The sequence below is a fragment of the Drosophila nasuta genome, chromosome 3 (assembly GCF_023558535.2).
Source record: "Drosophila nasuta strain 15112-1781.00 chromosome 3, ASM2355853v1, whole genome shotgun sequence".
In the NCBI taxonomy this organism is placed as follows: domain Eukaryota; kingdom Metazoa; phylum Arthropoda; class Insecta; order Diptera; family Drosophilidae; genus Drosophila; species Drosophila nasuta.
This window is the reverse complement of record NC_083457.1, coordinates 20,750,642-20,771,595: the sequence shown is the minus strand read 5'-3', so window position 1 is coordinate 20,771,595 and position 20,954 is coordinate 20,750,642. Positions and strand designations below refer to the sequence as shown.

At 34.4% G+C, this 20,954-nt stretch overlaps 3 protein-coding genes across 7 annotated transcripts; 2 read left to right on the top strand and 1 right to left on the bottom strand.

Moving 5' to 3' along the window:
- Positions 1 to 691: 691 nt before the first annotated feature.
- Positions 692 to 2,614, top strand: LOC132794093 (probable transaldolase). The gene is made up of 3 exons (XM_060804341.1): positions 692 to 808; positions 1,427 to 1,550; positions 1,725 to 2,614. Exons 1-3 carry the CDS (start codon positions 709 to 711, stop codon positions 2,497 to 2,499), a joined length of 999 nt encoding a protein of 332 aa, XP_060660324.1. The 5' UTR covers positions 692 to 708; the 3' UTR covers positions 2,500 to 2,614.
- A 789-nt stretch (positions 2,615 to 3,403) lies between these two features.
- On the top strand, positions 3,404 to 15,959 carry LOC132794091 (calcium-transporting ATPase sarcoplasmic/endoplasmic reticulum type). Of its 5 annotated transcripts, none has more exons than XM_060804339.1 (10): positions 5,366 to 5,474; positions 9,556 to 9,703; positions 9,768 to 9,785; positions 9,871 to 9,953; positions 10,013 to 12,184; positions 12,261 to 12,376; positions 12,444 to 12,680; positions 12,740 to 12,857; positions 12,946 to 13,063; positions 15,680 to 15,959. In XM_060804339.1, the coding sequence occupies exons 2-10, from the start codon at positions 9,586 to 9,588 to the stop codon at positions 15,706 to 15,708; spliced, it is 3,009 nt and encodes a 1,002-aa protein (XP_060660322.1). In that variant the 5' UTR covers positions 5,366 to 5,474; positions 9,556 to 9,585; the 3' UTR covers positions 15,709 to 15,959. The 5 variants fall into 5 exon arrangements, with proteins under 5 accessions (XP_060660321.1, XP_060660322.1, XP_060660323.1 ...); XM_060804340.1 differs by lacking the exon at positions 15,680 to 15,959 and adding an exon at positions 15,113 to 15,236; XM_060804338.1 differs by lacking the exons at positions 5,366 to 5,474; positions 15,680 to 15,959 and adding an exon at positions 3,404 to 3,419 and having other exon boundaries at positions 12,946 to 14,754.
- A 2,002-nt stretch (positions 15,960 to 17,961) lies between these two features.
- Positions 17,962 to 20,283, bottom strand: LOC132791632 (U3 small nucleolar RNA-associated protein 25 homolog). Its single transcript, XM_060800642.1, is given in 4 exon segments — positions 17,962 to 18,321; positions 18,323 to 19,113; positions 19,178 to 19,864; positions 19,926 to 20,283. Coding segments are annotated over 4 exon segments (2,085 nt in total). The 5' UTR covers positions 20,188 to 20,283; the 3' UTR covers positions 17,962 to 17,976.
- Positions 20,284 to 20,954: the final 671 nt, after the last annotated feature.

Genomic DNA, 20,954 nt, shown 5'->3' with positions numbered 1-20,954 from the left:
ATTAAATAAAAGCTTTTTAAATAAATATATTTAAAAATATTTCAAAATTGAAAAAAATTCAAATTCATAATAAAAGTAATATTGATATATTTTCGTAAGATATTATTTATTTTTTTAATAGCTGATGAAAAAGAAATAGACTAACATACTGTGTTTCCACAATTTTTTAATTTTTACGAAAAACGACGTGAACAATTCCTGTAATGCATAAGAATTTCAATATTCATTTGTTATCGACGCGGTTTTCACATCTCACAGGGTGGTTCGGTCACAGACACGATTTTCACAAGTGAAAAAAATATTTTTGAATAGCACATCATAATTTTATTTAAAATTATTATTTAAAAAATATTTCATAATTTTTGAAAGGTTTCGTGTACAAAGAAGACAAAAGCAACTATTTAGTCAATTTTTAAACGTAATAAATATATTAACTATATAAGACTTATTAAAGGCTTAATTTAGCAAAAAATTGAGTAATATATGTTTTACTAGTAATGAAATTAATATATTATAAATATATTTTGACTGCAATAATGAAGTTATTAATACTAACGAGTCTATTCTCAATATTACATTGTTTTTTTTTAAATATAAAATGTTGCGCCTTTTCAATAGGAAACCGGTATTTTGCGGTATATTTTAAACTTTACCTCCACTGAGGGTACGGTCACTCTACAGTTAATAAAAACATTGTTGAATCGGTAAATGGAAGAAGGTGATCGTGCAGCAAAGAAGCAGAAAATGTCGGCTCTGGAACAACTTAAGAAAATAACTACCATCGTCGCCGATACCGGTGACTTTGAAGGTAAGTTCCATGATCTAATTTAATTAAAAACAGAGCAGTAGATTTACAAACTCTTGTAGCAACCTGTTGTACATGTGCTTTTGTATGTATATACATACATATATGCATACATATGTATGTTGTCTGTTTGTTGAATATTGTAATGTTGACTTTTTAATGCAACTAATTTGAAGTTGAATATTTAATTAGTAATTGTAATATATGTATCTACTCCGCAATGTAAGTCCGATTTCAATGTGACTTCTAATGCCATTATAAATGCGCTTATTTCTATGAAGTTCAAATAAAAGTTATAGTCGAAGGTGAGTCCGACTTTTGTTTGACCTTATAAATGTGAAGTGTATACGTGTGGATGAGTATAGAATAAACCAAAAATGAAAGTAATATACTGATAAGGTTCTTGAGGTCAAAAATGTTAAAGTGAAAAAATGAATGTTTGCACAAATATCCAAAATTGAAAAATAAAATGCTGTGAACGCATTTTATGATGAATGCTTAAATTGCACTTTTAAGAAATGCCAATTGATGCATTTTTTTAATATTTAAGTCCTAATAATAATTATTTATACTGTTTGCTTGTTATTGCTAACATCTAACCCCTTGCTCAATTTATTTTAGCTATCAATATCTATAAGCCTACCGATGCAACAACTAACCCATCGCTTATTTTGTCTGCGTCAACTATGGAACGCTATCAATATCTAGTTCGCAATGCTGTTGATTATGGAAAATCTAAAGCAGGGTAATGTACTGCGTTTTTCAAAAATATCTAAAATCTTGAATTTCCACCATCCAAAAAGCTTTATAAGCTTTTGCGAGGGCTGCATGTGCAATACATAAAGTTCCAACTATTCCAAGCATTACAATTTCAACATAACGGTGCTCTTTCAAACTAACTTATTACTCAAAATTGCAGATCTTTGGAAAATCAAGTAGCTGAAGCCATGGATTATCTCTGCGTCTTGTTTGGCTGTGAGATTTTAAAAATCGTTCCTGGACGCGTTTCCACTGAAATTGATGCTCGCATTTCGTTTGACACTGAGAAAAGTGTGGCCAAGGCATTGAAATTGATAGACTTGTACAAATCCTTTGGCATCGATAAGGAGCGCATTTTGATTAAACTTGCTTCCACTTGGGAGGGTATCAAGGCCGCCGAAATTTTGGAAAAGAAACACGGCGTACATTGCAATCTCACGCTACTGTTCTCATTTGGTCAGGCTGTCGCTTGTGCCGAAGCTGGCGTTACGCTGATCTCGCCATTTGTCGGTCGAATCTTGGATTGGTATGTGGCAAATACAGAATCAAAGAAATTTGAACCCCTTCAGGATCCCGGAGTGGTTTCTGTGACGAACATTTACAATTACTACAAGAAATTCGGTTATAAAACTTTGGTAATGGGTGCATCATTCAGAAATATTGGCGAAATTAAGGCGCTAGCTGGATGCGATTTGCTCACCATCAGCCCATCGTTGCTGAAGGAACTGGAGAACGATGTGAGCGCTGTGAAACCGCATTTGTCGGTAAACAATGCTAAACTACAGGATATTGAGAAGATTTCAGTGAACGAGAGCAAATTCAGATGGCTTCTCAACGAAGATGCCATGGCAAATGATAAGCTATCAGAAGGCATTAGGAAATTCGCTGTGGATACGGTGAAACTAGAAAATCTTATTAAGAAGCAATTTGCTTAAGCTTCTTCAAGAGCTTCTTAGTTTGTCTTTTGGTAGATCAGGTGTAATGTAATGTGAAAATTGACAAAGTGAATTCCTTGCATTTACTTAAATAAACATATTTTTTATATCGAAACATACTTTTATTATCAAACAAACAATCAAACAAGTTTTACAGTTCTTTAAAGTTGTGCTCAAATTGAGCGGGAGAAATGGAATAAATTTTCGAAGTATCTGATTCTTATATTCAAGTTAAAGTTATCTTGCATATTCATTTATAGAACAAATAGATGACAGCAAATTTGCCTTTCATGGTTCAAATACCTTTTCATCTTAAACTCAGTTAACAAAGTTTAATAACATTGCAGATATCCATTTGATAAAATAAAGTGAGAACATGCCATCAATTTTAATCTTTGGATCAATGTGCTTATGTAAAACGACCTAAATAATATAAACGGGAACCGTTTTGAAATGCAAAGGTGGGAAATATTGGAACCAGGCAAAAAGAACTTTTAAAAAAGAAATACGTAGTAAGCATTATATATGAATATATGTACATGAATGTGAAGCGTGTCTGTCGCTGAGCAAAATGAGCAAAGTCCCAGACCCTTGCCAACTTTCAAGAGAGGCTACATTTTTGCCTAAATATGTATGTATGTGTAAGTACTTTATGTGTATTCACATGCGCACAATTACAGATTGACATGTATTTGTATACATAATTTCATTGATCGTACATTTACATGCTTAAAATTATTATCGATGTGTTTGTATGTGCATTAATACATATATTTGTATATGAGTATGTGTACATACATACATGCATTCATCTTTTTTTGATTGGTAATGTACAGAGTAAGTCAAAATAGCTAGGAAGCCAACCCAATTACATTTTTACTGTAGTTTCCTTTCGAATATTCAAGTGTAAATACTAAAAGGTGGGTTTCTAGCAAAAACGTCTGTCAAAAATGATTACATTCAAATTTACAAGTACATAAAATACACTCCTTTTGTGGAAGTGGTCGGGAAATATTTGTCGTTATTTTGAGAAAATGAGGATCGAGGTCAATTATGCAAATGTGTTTCATCACAATGGTTCCCAATTAATTTGTATGACAACGAAGACACGGGCAAACCGGTTTAGCTGGTTATATTTAAAATTTTTGCATGTGTACAAAAATTTTTTTTTATGACTTTTTATGAAAACTACTTGAATAGTTCTTATACATACATATCAATAATAAAGGAAACTATGCATTGGGTTCAGCTGAAAACCTTTGTACATTTCTACAAAGTAAATTGTGTAACTTGGAAAAAATGTTTTATTTATATTAGGTACTCTGTAATTATATCGACATCGATTGTTTTATTATGATTTGGGTGTAAAATACAATTTGTACTTTATAATGATTCTAAAATAATTTAGCGAGGTATTAAATCACTTCAAGATAGAAATATACGACAGCTCTAATTATAGTAAGAGTAAATGCATAACTTCTATACCATATAGCAATAAATTAGTTGGAATATATCCAAAGAATTAAACTTTTTAAATAGATATGCACAAATTCTTACTGGAAGTTTAAGACAGACAAGGACCAGTTGACGACATACAGGCTTATAATTTCATTATACTACCCTATTGTATTTTGTGTGAGATAGATGTTTTTTTAACACTGGTGATATAAATATATACAATTTGTAATAATTCATTTTATTTTATACATATCTACGATGTATTCCATCTGATCGAGCATTGAGCATAAATATCGATATTATCTCATCTTATGTCAAATTGTTCTAAGCTCTTATCATTGTTCAAATGCTCCGTACAATATTATAGATTCATATTTTAATGAGTGTATGAATGTTGAACGTCTATATCGGCGAGTCGTCCTTCAATATAGAAAGAACATTGTGACAAATGGTCTTATAATACGTTTTGCAAGGGTGTGCAAACGGTAATGAAGAGTGTACGAGTGTTGTGCGAGCTTGCTCGCCTAATGGATACCCTATTCTAAGGATGCGCAATTGTTTGTCTACATCTGTATTTCCTCATCAATATAAATAGTTTTCACATGGACAACCATAAAGATGACATGCAAAAAAAAAAATTCAGGCAAAGTTTTCTAATACTTTTCATTCCATTAGTTGGGAAAGAATGTCCAAGATTTACTTTCGAAATAGAGACTGACAGGCAGCCAGATGACAGACAGATATGATGGACTCACTGTTGATGCTAATAAGAATATGTATCGTTGTATGCATGTGTTAGTATGCCTATGCCGCACACACATATGCATACACGGTATTAAGTGAGGTTAGAGATGTCACCTTCTGTTTAACTAAATAAAATGCACGACCGTAGTATACTCTTTTTTATGAGATTTAAGAAAAGTGAAATAAATAATTAATATATCTTTTATTTAAATAACGATTATATTGTTAAAGACATTTCAATTTGCAAATACTGTGTACATTATAATAATATATATATTAAATTAACTAAAATTTGTTCATTATATGTGTTGCTTTGAAGTGTGTGATAATTATGAATGTATGCATGTCTGTGCATACACGTGTGCCCAAACTATGTGTGGACGTCTGTACATACAACATTCGGAAATATACCGAAACTCGTGTAGATATATATATGTATTTGTTAGTGTACAATACAGTGACACGGGCTAAAATGTGTGTGTGTGCCCACGAACCCACACAACCGCAAGAAGTCGGATAGGTGGTAAGTGCTTAAAAGTTTGTGCGTGCTAAAAGTATTTTCCCGGGGCCAAAATAGAGAGTGTATCTAGTTTTGGGAATTTTGCCAAATATATATGAATTTTGTAATTCAAATAGACACTCTCATCAAGCAGCGTTCTCCTTGCGTTCAGTTGCCGTTGATCGTTATAATAGCGCGATCTTTGTGTTAGCTCTGGTCGTTTGACTACAAACAAAATTATTATATAACGGAATTTTTGTTAAGAATTAAAATTGTAAGTTTTGTTGATTCTGCAGCAACAATTCCAAAGGAATTTTTGAACATAAATTAGTGTAAAACAATTTACCTGCAACTATACAAGTTTTATTATACTACCATTTGTGAATTAACCAAAAATATTGAAAATGCAAAATAAAAAATTAAAATACGAAAATATTAAAATTAAATGCGGAGACATGGAGTTGTACATACATTTACACAAATATGCAGATTTCCTATGTTTGTATATAAAGTTGGTGCTTCCAAGTGCATATCAAAAATATTTCAAAAGCCTTCAAGATACAAACTGTACGAAGAATGAAAAATTCGATACAAATCAATTCCTACCTCATCATACAAATGTACATCAACACATCCCCATAAATACACATGGTACTTATGTACATACATATGTATATGGTCATATATGAAAGAAGAAAACTTTTACGAGTTGTCGAATTGTCGACAACTTTCCTTGATCCTGTAAACATTTACTCATCGATCGCGCGCTCATTTAAACACACAGAAATATACATACATATGCACATGCATGCCCTGTTCAATAAGATGTAGTATGTAAGTATGTACATCTTGTTCATAGAGCCAACTACGACGTATTACAATTACATTAAGCATGTGTACATTTGTATCCATCTAAATGTACACCCATTTGAACATTGATCCTAATGTCCACTTGGCTAGGTCTCACATTTATCTAATTTTACCACTATATGTATGTATTAATGTACATAAATATCAATGCATATAAATTCATAAATCCCCGCATATTTCAAAATATACAATGTCATGCATATACGGATATTTATACATATGTTAGAGTGAGTAAACGAACTGATTATGTAATCGTATTCAAGTACAAATAGCAGAGCAAAACATCCTATAGCAGGTGTGATTTTAAATCATTTTCATTTGCTTATATTGTACATATTTATACTCAATTGTGTGTGTGTATTTTTGAGCAAACACATACATATGTACGTTTATGTTGGTATATTTAGTATATTTATACATGAATAAGTTTCTAGCAGCTGAACTTCTATTTTTAGCCATTATCTCTTCTAGACTCGAAATGATTTTCACTGAAAAATATATATATTTTCATTGTATATATGTAATTACAGATGTATGCATGTGTGTTATATATTCTCTGTTTGCAGATAAGTCTGTACATTTTCTTTGGCACTACCTGCACACATACATTTATATTGATGTATATATCATTTTTACGTATATATGTTCAACATATTTCATCAACTTAAATACAAATACTATAGACGTAGTTTTTGCACATACATATACACATATTTTGTACATACATATACCATCAAACGAATTATATAAAGCATATATGTTCAAGCATACTGCGAATAATATATCTGTGTGTAAATAGTGAACGTATATCTAACGGCCTTTTAGTATTGTTACAAATATGTAACTCTTGAAAAATTGCATTCTTTTGACCTCATAAACAAAGGACGCATATGTGAACATACATATTTGTTATATTTTAATTAAATTTAAATATAAAATGAAATATATACCGATTTGTGCTCGATCTGTCAAATAGAAATAGACGACACTGCCGCAGAATCACCTATTTAAGCGTAATCCTGCATCTTAGAGGTTCTAAGATTTTGGATTCAAATAAATCGTCAGATGAGTTTGCCTAATCTTGAATATTTAAATAGGAATAAAATCACATATAATTCGACATTGCTTAAATATTATTCAAAAATATAAAAACCATATAAAAATCAATTTTTCAAAATCAATCATTTGGTTAGCAAGAAAGGTAGTGAGAAATTAAAAGCAAAATTAACAATTTCAACGAGAGTTTCGTTGTAGCTGTCCCGAAGGTTGCTTATTATTATTTACGTAATTGCCAATTTTGTCAATTTTTGTCGTACCCAAAGTTGAGATAAGTATTTTTAGTTACAATTATGAGGACTTCTGTAGCCTCTTAGCCATGTCTTTTGGCAATGTCTGTGTGGTCAATCGTCATGCGCAGCTCTATATTACAGACCATAATATACAACACACATAAATATGTACATACGTATGTATTCACATGCACAGAACACTTTATTCATGTGCAATTATATATACAACTTGAAAAACAAATATTTATCAAAAGGCCTCTTTCGATATATTCAATTATCACGCCTATTTTCGCCACCTTGAGCTTGCCATAATCGCAATCAAGAATTACGACCTTTTGGATAAACAAAAATGCAATGTTTGTTATTTTCACCACCAAATGGAAAAAAACGGAGAATGTTTTCGATATCGATTTCCATTTCATATTTAAAAAGTAACCGATTTTGAATAATTATTTTGGTAGTTATCGATATCGATTTAATTTGATTATTAAATAATTCAAATAAATTTCGGTATCCCTTGTTTTTCTTGAAATAGCAGCAGTATATTCTGATCAACTAACAACTACTTATCGATAAATTGATTGCACTAAAGAGCAGCTCTGAATCGATAATGTCATGTCATAGTCGTGAAAAAAACGCCGGAGGAATGTATTAATGAACGGCACAAAACTTTTTTTTATCACCACACTGCGCATATGTATTTAGAACAAAAAAAAGCGCCATGGACATATAATAATAAATATTGGCTGCAGTAAAAATTAAGTACTTAAGACATCTCGTTCGCTTTTGAATGCTTGTCAAAAAGTTGGACACACACATTGCGCTTGAGTGTTGTGATTCGTATTGCATTTAGTTAAATTAAAAAGTGACACGTGTGTGAATCTCATAAGTCAACGTTGCGAAAAATAGTTTACAACTCCATTGGTAATGAAATAAATAAATATTTATATATATAGTTATTCGCATAGGTGTAGCAGGTTTACATAAATTCACGTACTTAAAGCGTATTACGATTCAGAAATCGTACGACCTGTGTATGTGTATGAATGCACAGATACACGTGTACCATTCGAAAAGTCGCTCGGTTCGCTGAATGTGTGCACAAATGTACCTGATGTACTCTTACCTGATTACATAGATACATTGTGCATGTATGTATGTACATGTGCATCTAAAAAAAAAACTACTTATAGTAGTCTTCCTTTTTCATTGTTGTAATACTAGGATAATACCTTGCGAGATTTATAAATTGTGAATACTTACTACGATATTATAAATGCAATTTTTAATGTGTACCCTCATAATGTGGTTTCTATAAAGTATGCTATAAGTGCATATATATATGTACATACATACATACATATATGCACATATTTATAGAAGTTCATACACATACACGTATGTACGTGTACGTTTGTGTATTTGCTGGTCTCGCACTTGTCAGATACAAGCAAGTAGATATTTTTACGACCTGTAATCATGAAATTGCACAAAACGATGTAACAGGTAGCAGGATTCCTATTTAAATTCATTAAGTATGCGAACAAGAATCGAACTTTTTGGACATACTTGTTAGCACTAACTCTTCATGTCTATCTCTATCTCAGACTGTCACAACTCTTGATAACTTTCAGTTAGAACTGTCATATCTTAATGCCTTCCTTTGTTTCTTTCTCTGTCAAAAGTAGCAGCAAATGCTTTATTTCTTTGAAAGGTGTGCGGGCCATTGCCCTGAAAAAGGTTTCATATTTATCAGCTTAGTCAAGTTGTTGTAATCTCTGCGATCTATATTTGAATCATAATGCGCAGCAACAAGAACTATTCCAAATCAAACTTAAGATAAAACAAAACGTGACTCGCAATGTACGCGAATTGATAAGACTAAAAAAAAAACAAATGCGCCCTTGGATGGAAATTCACGTCTGATCAATTAAAATGTGCCCCTCCAAAATCCCTGATATTGCTGGGCAAAAAAATAAATTATAATAAAAATCGGCTATAACTAATCCATTAGAATGACATCACGTCCGTCGTTGTTGTTATATGAAGTTCTCCCAAAACGAGCGAAGATAAATGTCATTTTAGTTTTCTTTTTGTGAAGCTTTTAACATTTGTATATGTATGTTTGCTTTGTTGTTTTTGTCATCAAATTGATAAATGTAATTATATAAGTTTTGTGATTTTTTATATTTCTAGGGTACTGAACGCGGAGGATAACAATTTAAAATGGAGGACGGTCACGCGAAAACCGTCGAACAAACTCTGAACTTCTTCGGCACAGACGGCGAACGTGGTCTATCTGTCGATCAGATCAAGGCTAACCAGAAAAAATATGGACCCAATGGTAAGTTAACTAAGATTGCTCGTGTAATTACCGACATTTAATTAAATTGAAAATTTCTTTGCAGAGTTGCCAACTGAGGAAGGTGTGTGAAATGTCTACAGTCTTCAGGCTGCGTAAACTATTTACATATGCGTTTTCAAAAACTAACATTGAATTTCTTATTGTAGGAAAAAGCATCTGGCAGCTGGTTTTAGAGCAGTTCGATGATCTTCTCGTGAAGATTTTGCTGTTGGCAGCCATCATTTCATTTGTAAATATTACTTGGCAATAATCCGTTGAAATTGAAATTCAGACGTCTTTTTGTTGCAGGTATTAGCGCTATTTGAGGAACATGAAGACACTTTCACTGCATTTGTAGAGCCCTTAGTCATTTTACTTATTCTTATTGCAAATGCTGTCGTTGGTGTTTGGCAGGAACGCAATGCCGAATCCGCTATTGAGGCACTCAAAGAATACGAGCCCGAGATGGGCAAAGTGGTTCGCCAAGACAAGTCCGGTATCCAAAAGATCCGTGCGAAAGAAATTGTGCCGGGTGATTTGGTTGAGGTGTCTGTCGGTGATAAAATTCCCGCCGACATTCGTATCACTCACATCTATTCAACCACCCTGAGAATCGATCAGTCTATTCTGACTGGTGAATCCGTGTCGGTTATCAAGCACACAGATGCCATTCCCGATCCCCGTGCTGTTAATCAGGACAAGAAGAACATTCTATTCTCTGGCACCAATGTGGCCGCTGGTAAGGCTCGTGGTGTTGTTATCGGCACCGGCCTGAGCACTGCCATTGGCAAGATTCGCACAGAAATGTCCGAGACCGAGGAGATTAAGACTCCACTGCAACAGAAGCTGGATGAGTTCGGTGAGCAGTTGTCCAAGGTTATCTCCATCATTTGCGTTGCTGTCTGGGCCATCAACATTGGACACTTCAACGATCCTGCTCACGGTGGCTCATGGATCAAGGGTGCCATCTACTATTTCAAGATTGCTGTCGCCTTGGCTGTCGCTGCCATTCCTGAGGGTCTGCCAGCTGTTATCACCACCTGTTTGGCTTTGGGTACTCGCCGCATGGCCAAGAAGAACGCCATCGTGCGTTCCCTGCCCTCTGTGGAGACTCTTGGTTGCACCTCCGTCATCTGCTCTGATAAGACCGGCACACTCACCACCAATCAAATGTCCGTTTCGCGTATGTTCATCTTCGACAAGGTTGAAGGCAATGACAGCAGCTTTGTTGAGTTCGAACTGACCGGCTCCACCTACGAACCCATTGGCGAGCTCTTCTTGAGCGGCCAGCGCGTGAAGGCTAGCGATTACGACACATTGCAGGAACTCTCCACCATTTGCATCATGTGCAACGATTCGGCTATTGATTACAACGAATTCAAGCAGGCTTTCGAAAAGGTCGGTGAAGCCACCGAAACTGCTCTGATTGTCTTGGCTGAGAAACTGAACTCATTCAATGTGAACAAATCTGGTTTGGATCGTCGTTCCGCCGCCATTGCCTGCCGTGGTGAGATTGAGACCAAGTGGAAGAAGGAATTCACTCTTGAATTCTCGCGTGATCGTAAATCCATGTCCTCATACTGCACACCATTGAAGGCTTCTCGTCTGGGTACTGGACCTAAACTGTTTGTGAAGGGTGCCCCAGAAGGTGTCTTGGAACGTTGCACACACGCTCGCGTTGGCACCAGCAAGGTTCCTCTGACCTCGGCCCTCAAGAGCAAGATCCTGAACTTGACTGGTCAATATGGTACTGGTCGCGATACATTGCGTTGCTTGGCTCTCGCTGTTGCCGACAGTCCTATGCGTCCCGATGAAATGGACTTGGGTGATTCCACCAAATTCTTCCAGTATGAGGTGAACCTAACCTTTGTTGGTGTCGTTGGCATGTTGGATCCTCCACGTAAAGAAGTTTTCGATTCAATTGTTCGCTGCCGTGCTGCTGGTATTCGTGTCATTGTTATCACTGGTGATAACAAGGCTACCGCTGAAGCTATCTGCCGTCGCATTGGCGTCTTCACCGAGGATGAGGACACCAACGGCAAATCGTATTCCGGACGTGAATTCGATGATCTGTCGCCAGCTGAACAGAAAGCTGCCGTTGCCCGTTCCCGCCTGTTCTCGCGTGTGGAGCCTCAGCACAAATCCAAGATTGTTGAATTCTTGCAGGGCATGAATGAAATCTCTGCCATGACTGGTGATGGTGTCAATGATGCTCCCGCTTTGAAGAAGGCTGAAATTGGTATTGCCATGGGTTCTGGTACCGCTGTTGCCAAGTCTGCCGCTGAAATGGTTTTGGCTGATGATAACTTCTCTTCGATTGTGTCTGCCGTTGAGGAAGGTCGCGCTATTTATAACAACATGAAGCAGTTCATCCGTTACCTTATTTCTTCCAACATTGGTGAGGTCGTTTCTATCTTTTTGACTGCTGCTCTGGGTCTGCCCGAAGCTTTGATCCCCGTCCAGCTGTTGTGGGTCAACTTGGTAAGTCCTTAGCTCTATTAGTTACAGCGATAATTATATAGCATGATTTTAATCAATGATTTCGCTTCGAAACTAGGTCACTGATGGTCTTCCAGCTACTGCTCTGGGCTTCAACCCTCCCGATCTGGATATCATGGAGAAACCACCCAGGAAGGCCGACGAAGGTTTGATCTCCGGCTGGCTGTTCTTCCGGTTAGTCAATTTTGTTACAATATTTGCCAAGAACCACTGTTTTAATTGCATTTATTGTGTAATTTAGTTACATGGCTATTGGCTTCTATGTCGGTGCTGCCACCGTTGGTGCCGCCGCCTGGTGGTTCCTGTTCTCCGATGAAGGACCAAAACTCACATACTGGCAACTCACTCACCACTTGGCCTGCTTGGGCGGTGGCGACGAATTCAAGGGTGTCGACTGCAAGATCTTCAGCGATCCACATGCCATGACCATGGCCTTGTCTGTGCTCGTGACCATTGAAATGTTGAACGCCATGAACAGGTACATTTGCAATCATTAATCTCCTTTCACTATTCAAACAATTCTTTATTTGTACACAGTTTATCCGAGAATCAATCCTTGATTACAATGCCACCATGGTGCAACTTGTGGTTGATTGGTTCAATGGCTCTGTCCTTCACTCTTCACTTTGTTATACTTTATGTTGAAGTACTTTCTGTAAGTATTAAATTCTAATCTAATCTCGTATGATGTTTGCAGCAAGCACTCCAATCAAAATTGCAATCATATCTTTTATTTTGTCTAGACCGTCTTCCAAGTGACACCGTTGTCTGCCGAGGAATGGATAACTGTGATGAAATTCTCAATTCCTGTAGTTTTATTAGATGAAACATTGAAATTTGTTGCTAGAAAAATCGCAGATGGTGAGAGCCCTATATATAAGATGCATGGGATTGTGTTAATGTGGGCTGTCTTCTTTGGCCTGCTATACGCTATGATGCTTTAAGAATATAATAATTATAATCATTAAGCCCAACATCATTATTCTAATTACTAGCATAAAGTGTTACTAAATATAAAAAAAAAAATTCCTAAAGTAACGACTTTAACCACCACAACAACAAACAAACAAAACAAACAACAACATAGATTTGTTTCCGAATAATACTAAAAAAAACCAACACAATATTTTGATAAGCGATCAAGTTACCCTTTTATTTTTAAACCAACGCCCTCAACTGGTCAATAGATTATGAGCCTAACAATTCTTTTTAATGCTTACGTATACAACCAATTTCTGTTCGGTTTGAATATCGTTTAATGCCCTTTTTTGTATATACACAAAGCAGAGAAATTTTACATATTTCACTCATACTATCTATATGCTTACCAGGAATAGGTTTCAAAAATTGTTAATTTTTTTTTGAACTGAACGTGTGATGCTCGATTATACCAATTTTTTAGCCGTTTGCCTTTTAACAAATTTATTTATTCAGTGTCACTCCATAAAATGCGTAGATTTTAAAGCATATACATATACCGTAAAATGATCAAAAGAAAAAAATTTCATTATTTGTAGTTATTGTACAATACTTAAAAATTGCATTCTCTACAAATGATGAGACGAACTCTATGTAAATATTTCTTCAATTAGGGGTCATACTTAATAAAAACTAATAAATGTTCAGTACATTAGATAAATCCTGAATTCCTATTTATACATACGACACAAATACATCCATACATATATTTATATGTGTATGATTTTAGTTGTGCGTAAGTGTCAACCTTGACTATTTTGAACGTGGTTGGAATTGTGGATATATATTTTGTATTTAATTCACTTATGTATTAAGTAGACTTATTACAAGCAAGTTTAGTTTGCAAATTTTGTTGAACAGATTTTTGGTTCATTCATTCCATAGTATATAAGAAACAAGCATGAAATGAAATACTTTGATTTGCCTAGAACAGCAACAAAATGCAGATGTGGGGAAATATGGTGAACGTGTTAATTCAATTGAAATTGATTTTTTAATTGAACTATTCCTTCGATTCGTTCACTTATTACTTTTAATACTATTTCTCAACAACCAAGACTAATGTCCGGTTAAGTTAACTTCTCTTGCGCTAATGTGCTAGTGATCGAGCAAACTTTCCCTTTAATTAAAAGGGTCTGGTTAGGTGGTAGTCGAAATGTCAAACAACTTCTCATTTCCCAAGACTGAATTTAGTTGTTTTTTAATACATTTCACTTTAAACCAATTAGAAGACAAAGAGAGGCGTGGCCGAAGGATAACGAGGGAACTAGATTGGCTAAAATGTAGGCTTAACCAGACATTTGGAATGTGTACGTACAAGGAAATAATTGATTGGGATCCATAGTTAGTGAAAGGTATTTATATCTATGATTTATATCGAGGTTAGATAAAAATAAAACTTGTAGAAAGAATAACATAAATTTTTTGTCTTTCTGTAAACAAACAAAATCGAAAAAAAAATGAATAATAAAAAAATGAACAAAATATACCAAGTAATTAAGCATCTAACCAATTTTAGAGATTTCAGTTTAATTTACATTGTATACATACATTGTTAAAAGAAAAGAATTATAGACGCTGTGAAATAAACAAAAACAAAAAAAAAATACAAAACCAACATAATCATAAATACTAGTTATATGCAAAACTAAACTGAGCGCCTACAAACCCATTGAATTATGCAGTGGAGGCGTTTGCTGCTGATCCCATCATAAAAATCGTACAACATAAAGTAGCTTTTGTTGAATGAATGCCTGTACTGCCCTACCCTGCCCGCCCTGTCCTGCCCGCTCGCCCAACCCTGGCCTTGCATTTGCCGCTGTTGACTGAAAGTCCATTGATTTGAATTCGATTTGATTTCGAAAACGAATCCCACCAATTATATACCACTGTTTTTTCATCACTATATATTTATTGTTTTATTTTATACAGTAAATCCCCGATTTCATTAATTGGATGACACCTTATTAATTTAATATAAATTAAGTCCATCCCTGCTATAGCAAAGTATGTGAAGTTGTTCAATTTTGATAAACTAGTGTGCCAAAAAAACAAACTCTATGTGAATGCGAGAGATCCATTGCTGTACATTATGGTCTACAAAAAAAGAAAAGAAGAAAACACTCAAACATATTCACAAACACTTGTAACGCAAAAAAAAGAACGTAAAAAACAAAAACGAATGAATTCATATTTCAAATTCAGCATGTAAGATATCTGAAACATGATAACGAAATATAAATACTGAAACCCGAACTGGTCTACTTCTTATCGCCAATAATAAAATCCTACCTGAGTATGTATAGTATAAACAGCGCTGCCGTAGAGTTGCTGCCACCCTCAACCCACCCAGTTGTTATTGCCGATGCTCCGCCCTTCCACCATTAATTATAGTTACAGATTCCAAAAATGCATTAAATTGCTAAACGCTAATAGTACTACATTGATCTGATCCGCTAATTATCAACAATATATTATCTGTGTATGTGTATCGTGTAGTTCCTGATGTCGTCGTCGATAAATGGTAAAATGGTAACGGTCTTGGCCATTATTTAAACCAATACAAAACGTGAAGGAGATCCTAAAGGATGTCAGATTTGTATACCTTTATAAATCTTGTATTAATTGCTCAGACAGCCCTGTTACCTGAAATTGCCAATTGTTATCCAACATGAAATAAATTTATAATTATTTTATTTGAAATTAGAAAGTAATGGAAAAACTATCTTAACTCACGGGTTAGTAAGAATGGATTAACTAAATAAACATTACAAAACAATTCCATTGTCTATTTCTGTTGGTATTGCAAGTGACAACATCTTTCTCTTTCAGCTACAATACTCAATAAAAAGTTTTATAATCAAAAATGCGATTTAGTTTCATTTGCAACGACTGTTCAGCACATGATGGCGAATTGAATCGATTTGCATGCATACATTGTCAGTGAGAAAGCTCCCGGGCCTGTGTTGTAAAAGCTCCCTTTGTATGACACTCGCATTTAAAAAAAGCTTTGACACACGCGTAACTAAAAATGGCTGCCCTTATGCAATGCAACAGATCATGATACAATTATACAAGGTAGTCTCGTCGGAAAATAGCTTTCGTCAGTGCGCATTCGTATTTCGACGCAAGAGGTTGTCTGCGGACGAAATTTTTAGCGCGATTAACCCTTATGCAAAATGACTTTTTGCCATGTATGCCGTAGACACGGATAGAATTAAAACATTTAGAGAATTAGAGAATTCTCATATATATTATTAATATTGTTCATAAACAATTTACATTTTAAAAATATGTGAAGGCGACATTAACATTAGCTTCAAAATATGTAAATATTAATATCATCGTCTAAGGGTTAATGCGCATTTCATTGTCGTCTCGTTCACACTACCACGCTGTGCCTCTTTCATTCGCACTCATTGCTAACATAGACAGGGTACCAGCTTTTTTCCTACGAGACTACCTTGTATAATTGTATCATGCAACAGATCATCAAACATGGATAAAGCTCGTTGGCCATAATGTGACAATCTATAAGTAAATAAGAACGATGTGGTCGTGGCTCGCGACTGGTCGACCATGACATACCCTATTGACAATTCACATTTATTTATATGCATGCATGTGTGTACATACATATGTATACAACTTAATAAATAGGCTGAATTCTTGGCGCAGCGTCAAACTGTATATGTATCTACATATATGTGCATATATGATTTAATATTAGAATATTATTTAAGTGAATAGTATATGCTATAAAAACGAAAAGTGATATTGTGCATAGCTTACTATAGAGAAAAACTACAGGCCTTGAAAAAGTATGGCTAAAATTAGTACACTAGAATGTCAATGTAAATTAAGTTGCACATCTGATTGTAAATAAATCGCAAAGTGTAGTTTATTTACTTCAACTCTTGAAACTTAAATGCATATGATTGTTTATTCTGGATTTTTTAAATCATATTTTTTGTTTTGTATATAATATAAAAAATAATGTCTTTTTTTTTGGTTTTTGAAAAATTTTTGGCGAAATACACAAAAACAATTAAATTGATCCAATTATTGGCGCAGCACAAATGTCAACACCGCAAAAGCGATTAAAAACAGTAGAATCCGGTTATAACGACTCCGCTTACAGTGTCCGTCCGGATATTGCGACGAAAAAAAAAATACAGCGAAATAATGCCAACGAATTTAAGTATCAAACGACGCTGTCATAAATGTATGCATTTATCAGTGATTGGCACTCTTGTTGGGTGCGTAGGAGCGACACGAAGGTTCTTAATTTCTCACTATTCTCTGTTAGTTTTAGCTGACGCCTTAGCTTATGCTAAGGAACATGCAGGTATACGATTTATTATGGAAAAACCATGCTATTAAATTAAATTTATACATTTTTTGTTTTGTTTAAAAAATAATTTGTCTTATCCTAAAAACCTATTACGAACGTGGCAACCATAAAAAAAACAAAACAAAAATTAGTTTTGCTCCTTTAGGTTAGGTTAGTGTGTCTTCCGGGTATAACGACGTAAAATCGTCGGTCCCTTGAAAGTCGCTATAACCGGAATCTACTGTATTTGGTTTTTTAATAAATTCTCAAGCAGAGGCGCATATTCTTTATATCATGGGAAGCTCATGAATTTGTATAATCTTTAATGACATTTTGCAACAAAATAGGGAAATTATGTCAAAGCAGAAAAACAGTAAAATACAGGGATTTCTTGTTAACATTAAATTTACATTACTTTTAATTAAAAAAATCATTTTTATTCAAGTTTTGTAATTTACAAATACTATTCATTATTGGAGAATGAGTAGGAATCACTTAAGCCCGAGATCACTTTCATAGCATTCTCGTTTCCAACGATATTACTTAAACTGAGAACGTCATATTTAGTAAACAATATTTTGACATTCATCACATTCTGTAGCCCATCTCGAGGATTCTGATTAGTTTCTAGCATCAAGTTAATTAATTCTGAGTAAAAGCTTGGAAAGTTGGGAGGTTGATAGAAAATCAAGTTTCTTACGCCCTTAACACGAGTGCGCCGAAAGAAGTGCGCACGTTCGGAATAAAGCATAAACTGTGCTCCACTATGAAAGAATATATCTCTAGCTCGAGAGATCTTTTCCTTTTTTTGTATATTCACTTATTTGCACATAATTAACCATCTCATTTTTAAAGTGATTTCGCAATCGCACATAATCAAAATAGCTGGGGACATAGATTAGACAATGCGATTGTCCAGATCGTGTAAACTGTGGTAAAATATGACGAACAAAGTATTGAAAGCGATCATCAAAAGCCGATTCTACACTTGAACAATCAATGCGTTGAAAAACTTGCTCAATTGGTGTTACAACATTGGAAATATCGCCAACTTGAATCTGATTTGTAATGCGCACTCTTCCCTGATAATTGTGACATTTATTGTTCATTAAACCGCGAAATTCAGGCAGTTCGTGAGATGCAAAAAACAGCGTTTGACGATAGAAACGAGAAGTCCCATTAAGACAATAAGATCGAACGCGCTGGCAGTTGGTGTCTGGCAATTTTTGAGGCTGCAAATGCAGATGATCAAGTACATACAGCAGATTCTCCCAGTTCTGTGCCATAAAAAGTTCGGCTTGATCAATTACAAGTAGTTCAATAGAATTGAGAAAGTCGAAGTCTTGCTCTTTGTCGTTGATAATCATGCGTAATGCCAAAGGCGATGCAATCAAAATATCGGACGAACTGATGTCCGAATATAATGACATTGTTTTTTTCGTGAATCGAATGCCAATTTTAAAGTTGTCATCAGTATTGCCGGCAAAGGTTTGCTCATAATCACGAGGCTTAGGATTTGTTTTAGGAAAATATATCGTATCCCCAGAAAAATCATTGATGAAGCGCTCATATCTTGCTATAGGTAAACCATTTTTTTTATCTGAAAATCGTAAATATATATATATATATAACATTTAATATGTAAGTTTGTAATACGTGCTTACCTTTGTGATTTGCAAACATTAAATTTCCTATATTTTGAACAGTTTTCAACGCTGATTCGCGAAATGGTAGTATAATAAGAACCTTCATGCGCGTAAGACCCTGATCTCTAAGAGCATCTGGTATTGATACCTCACTTGACAACAGGTTTGGATCCTTAGCGAGTCCGGCTATTTTCTCATTATTACGTAAAATCAATAACCTACTTTTCAGCATGTGATTGACCACATGAAGACAATACGCATAGCGAATTTCCTCGGCATTATCATGAGTACGTCGCGGATAATAGATGTCCAGGTAATTATTTGCACAATGAAAAACTTGCATTTCTAGCGCCGACAATGGATATCTAACATTCTGACACAATTGTGATTTTACCTCCAAAACTTGAAGATCCGCTGGCTTTGTGGCTATTGGAGGTCGATTATAATTTGCATTTGTGGTATTCAATGATTTTAGTTTAGGTATTTCAACTCTAAAATCTCCAATTTCTGACCATTTGAATTTATAAATATTTCGTTCGTTTGATATTAAATCGGTAATATCATCTGACGATAGTTCAAAATCAAACCTCTTTGTAAATGAATTACATGGCTTTAAATTGCTTGTATTCGATTCATCTTGATCTGAATCGGGATCTTTTGTATTTGCAGTCAAAATTATCGCATTATCTTCTTTAACTTCTAGTGCTGGTAAGACAGATTGTATTAGGATTTTATGAACAATATCGGTGACATTGGCTTAACATACCTGTGTTGGCAGCGCTATATTGGTCCACAAGTTGCTCGTAACATGTATTGGCATCTTCTTTTATTGATGGTAAAAGATCCACACACATGTTTATATTATCGCTTGTTGTATCTTTGTGAAATTGGGTTTGTGTTGTGTACGATTTTTCCATTTGTCTGCTCCGTTGAATAAACTTATTGTTTCTGGAAAACTTGTCAGCTTTGTGCAAAGGCGTCGATTTCCTTTTTGGCAGAGAGCCTATGTTCCTCTGCTTTCCCCTCATTTTAATAAAATATTGAAATCAAAATTAAATATTACCAAAATTGTGCCAAAAGCGTGCACAACAGCTGATAGCTTATTATCGATTATTATATTAAACAAGCAACTCTGCAGATACTTTATAATCGCGAAGATTCGATAGGCTAAATTTAAATGGATATTACAAGTTCAATTAGTACATTTTTATTTTTTGAAAAATAAACACTATCAAGTACTTAAAATTAAAATTTATTAAATTTTTATATTAAAAATATATCGATATGTTAATGAAAATTTGTTTGAACAGTACTACAAAACAACACGTTGTAAAGCAACTTTTCAAAAGGATTATGGTATTCCAAATAAATTATTTTAAGCTAATTTTTAATTACATTACTTTTTCATAATGTCAATTATCAGGATGAATCGGGTTATTTACTGCGAAAAGACATATATAACAAATACTGTTGAGTTTGACTCAGGCTCAAATAAAAGAAATAGAAAAGAACATGGTGTAGTGATGATATCGTTAAGCATATTTACAAATATAATAGTTTTCATTTAAATAAATATTTTTACATTTCTCTAAATTGTTCAATGAATATAGTTTAAAAAATAGCACCATGATTAGGGATAAAAATACATATTATAGCTCTCAGTTGCTTCCGTAATTGGAATACATTTTTTTTAGCTTCCTGGTCACACCCAATACTCCACACATTGGTCTTCTTATTAGTCAAATCAATCAGGGAATAGCCCATTCAAATAGTTTGACTCCTTTGATACATCGAT

Coding starts and splice junctions, on each gene's coding strand:
- LOC132794093 (XM_060804341.1), top strand. CDS start 709: ATGGAAGAAGGTGATCGTGCAGCAAAGAAGCAGAAAATGTCGGCTCTG. Junction 809..1,426: donor CGATACCGGTGACTTTGAAG/GTAAGTTCCATG, acceptor AATTTATTTTAG/CTATCAATATCTATAAGCCT. Junction 1,551..1,724: donor TATGGAAAATCTAAAGCAGG/GTAATGTACTGC, acceptor TCAAAATTGCAG/ATCTTTGGAAAATCAAGTAG.
- LOC132794091 (XM_060804338.1), top strand. CDS start 9,586: ATGGAGGACGGTCACGCGAAAACCGTCGAACAAACTCTGAACTTCTTC. Junction 12,185..12,260: donor AGCTGTTGTGGGTCAACTTG/GTAAGTCCTTAG, acceptor CTTCGAAACTAG/GTCACTGATGGTCTTCCAGC. Junction 12,377..12,443: donor TCCGGCTGGCTGTTCTTCCG/GTTAGTCAATTT, acceptor TGTGTAATTTAG/TTACATGGCTATTGGCTTCT.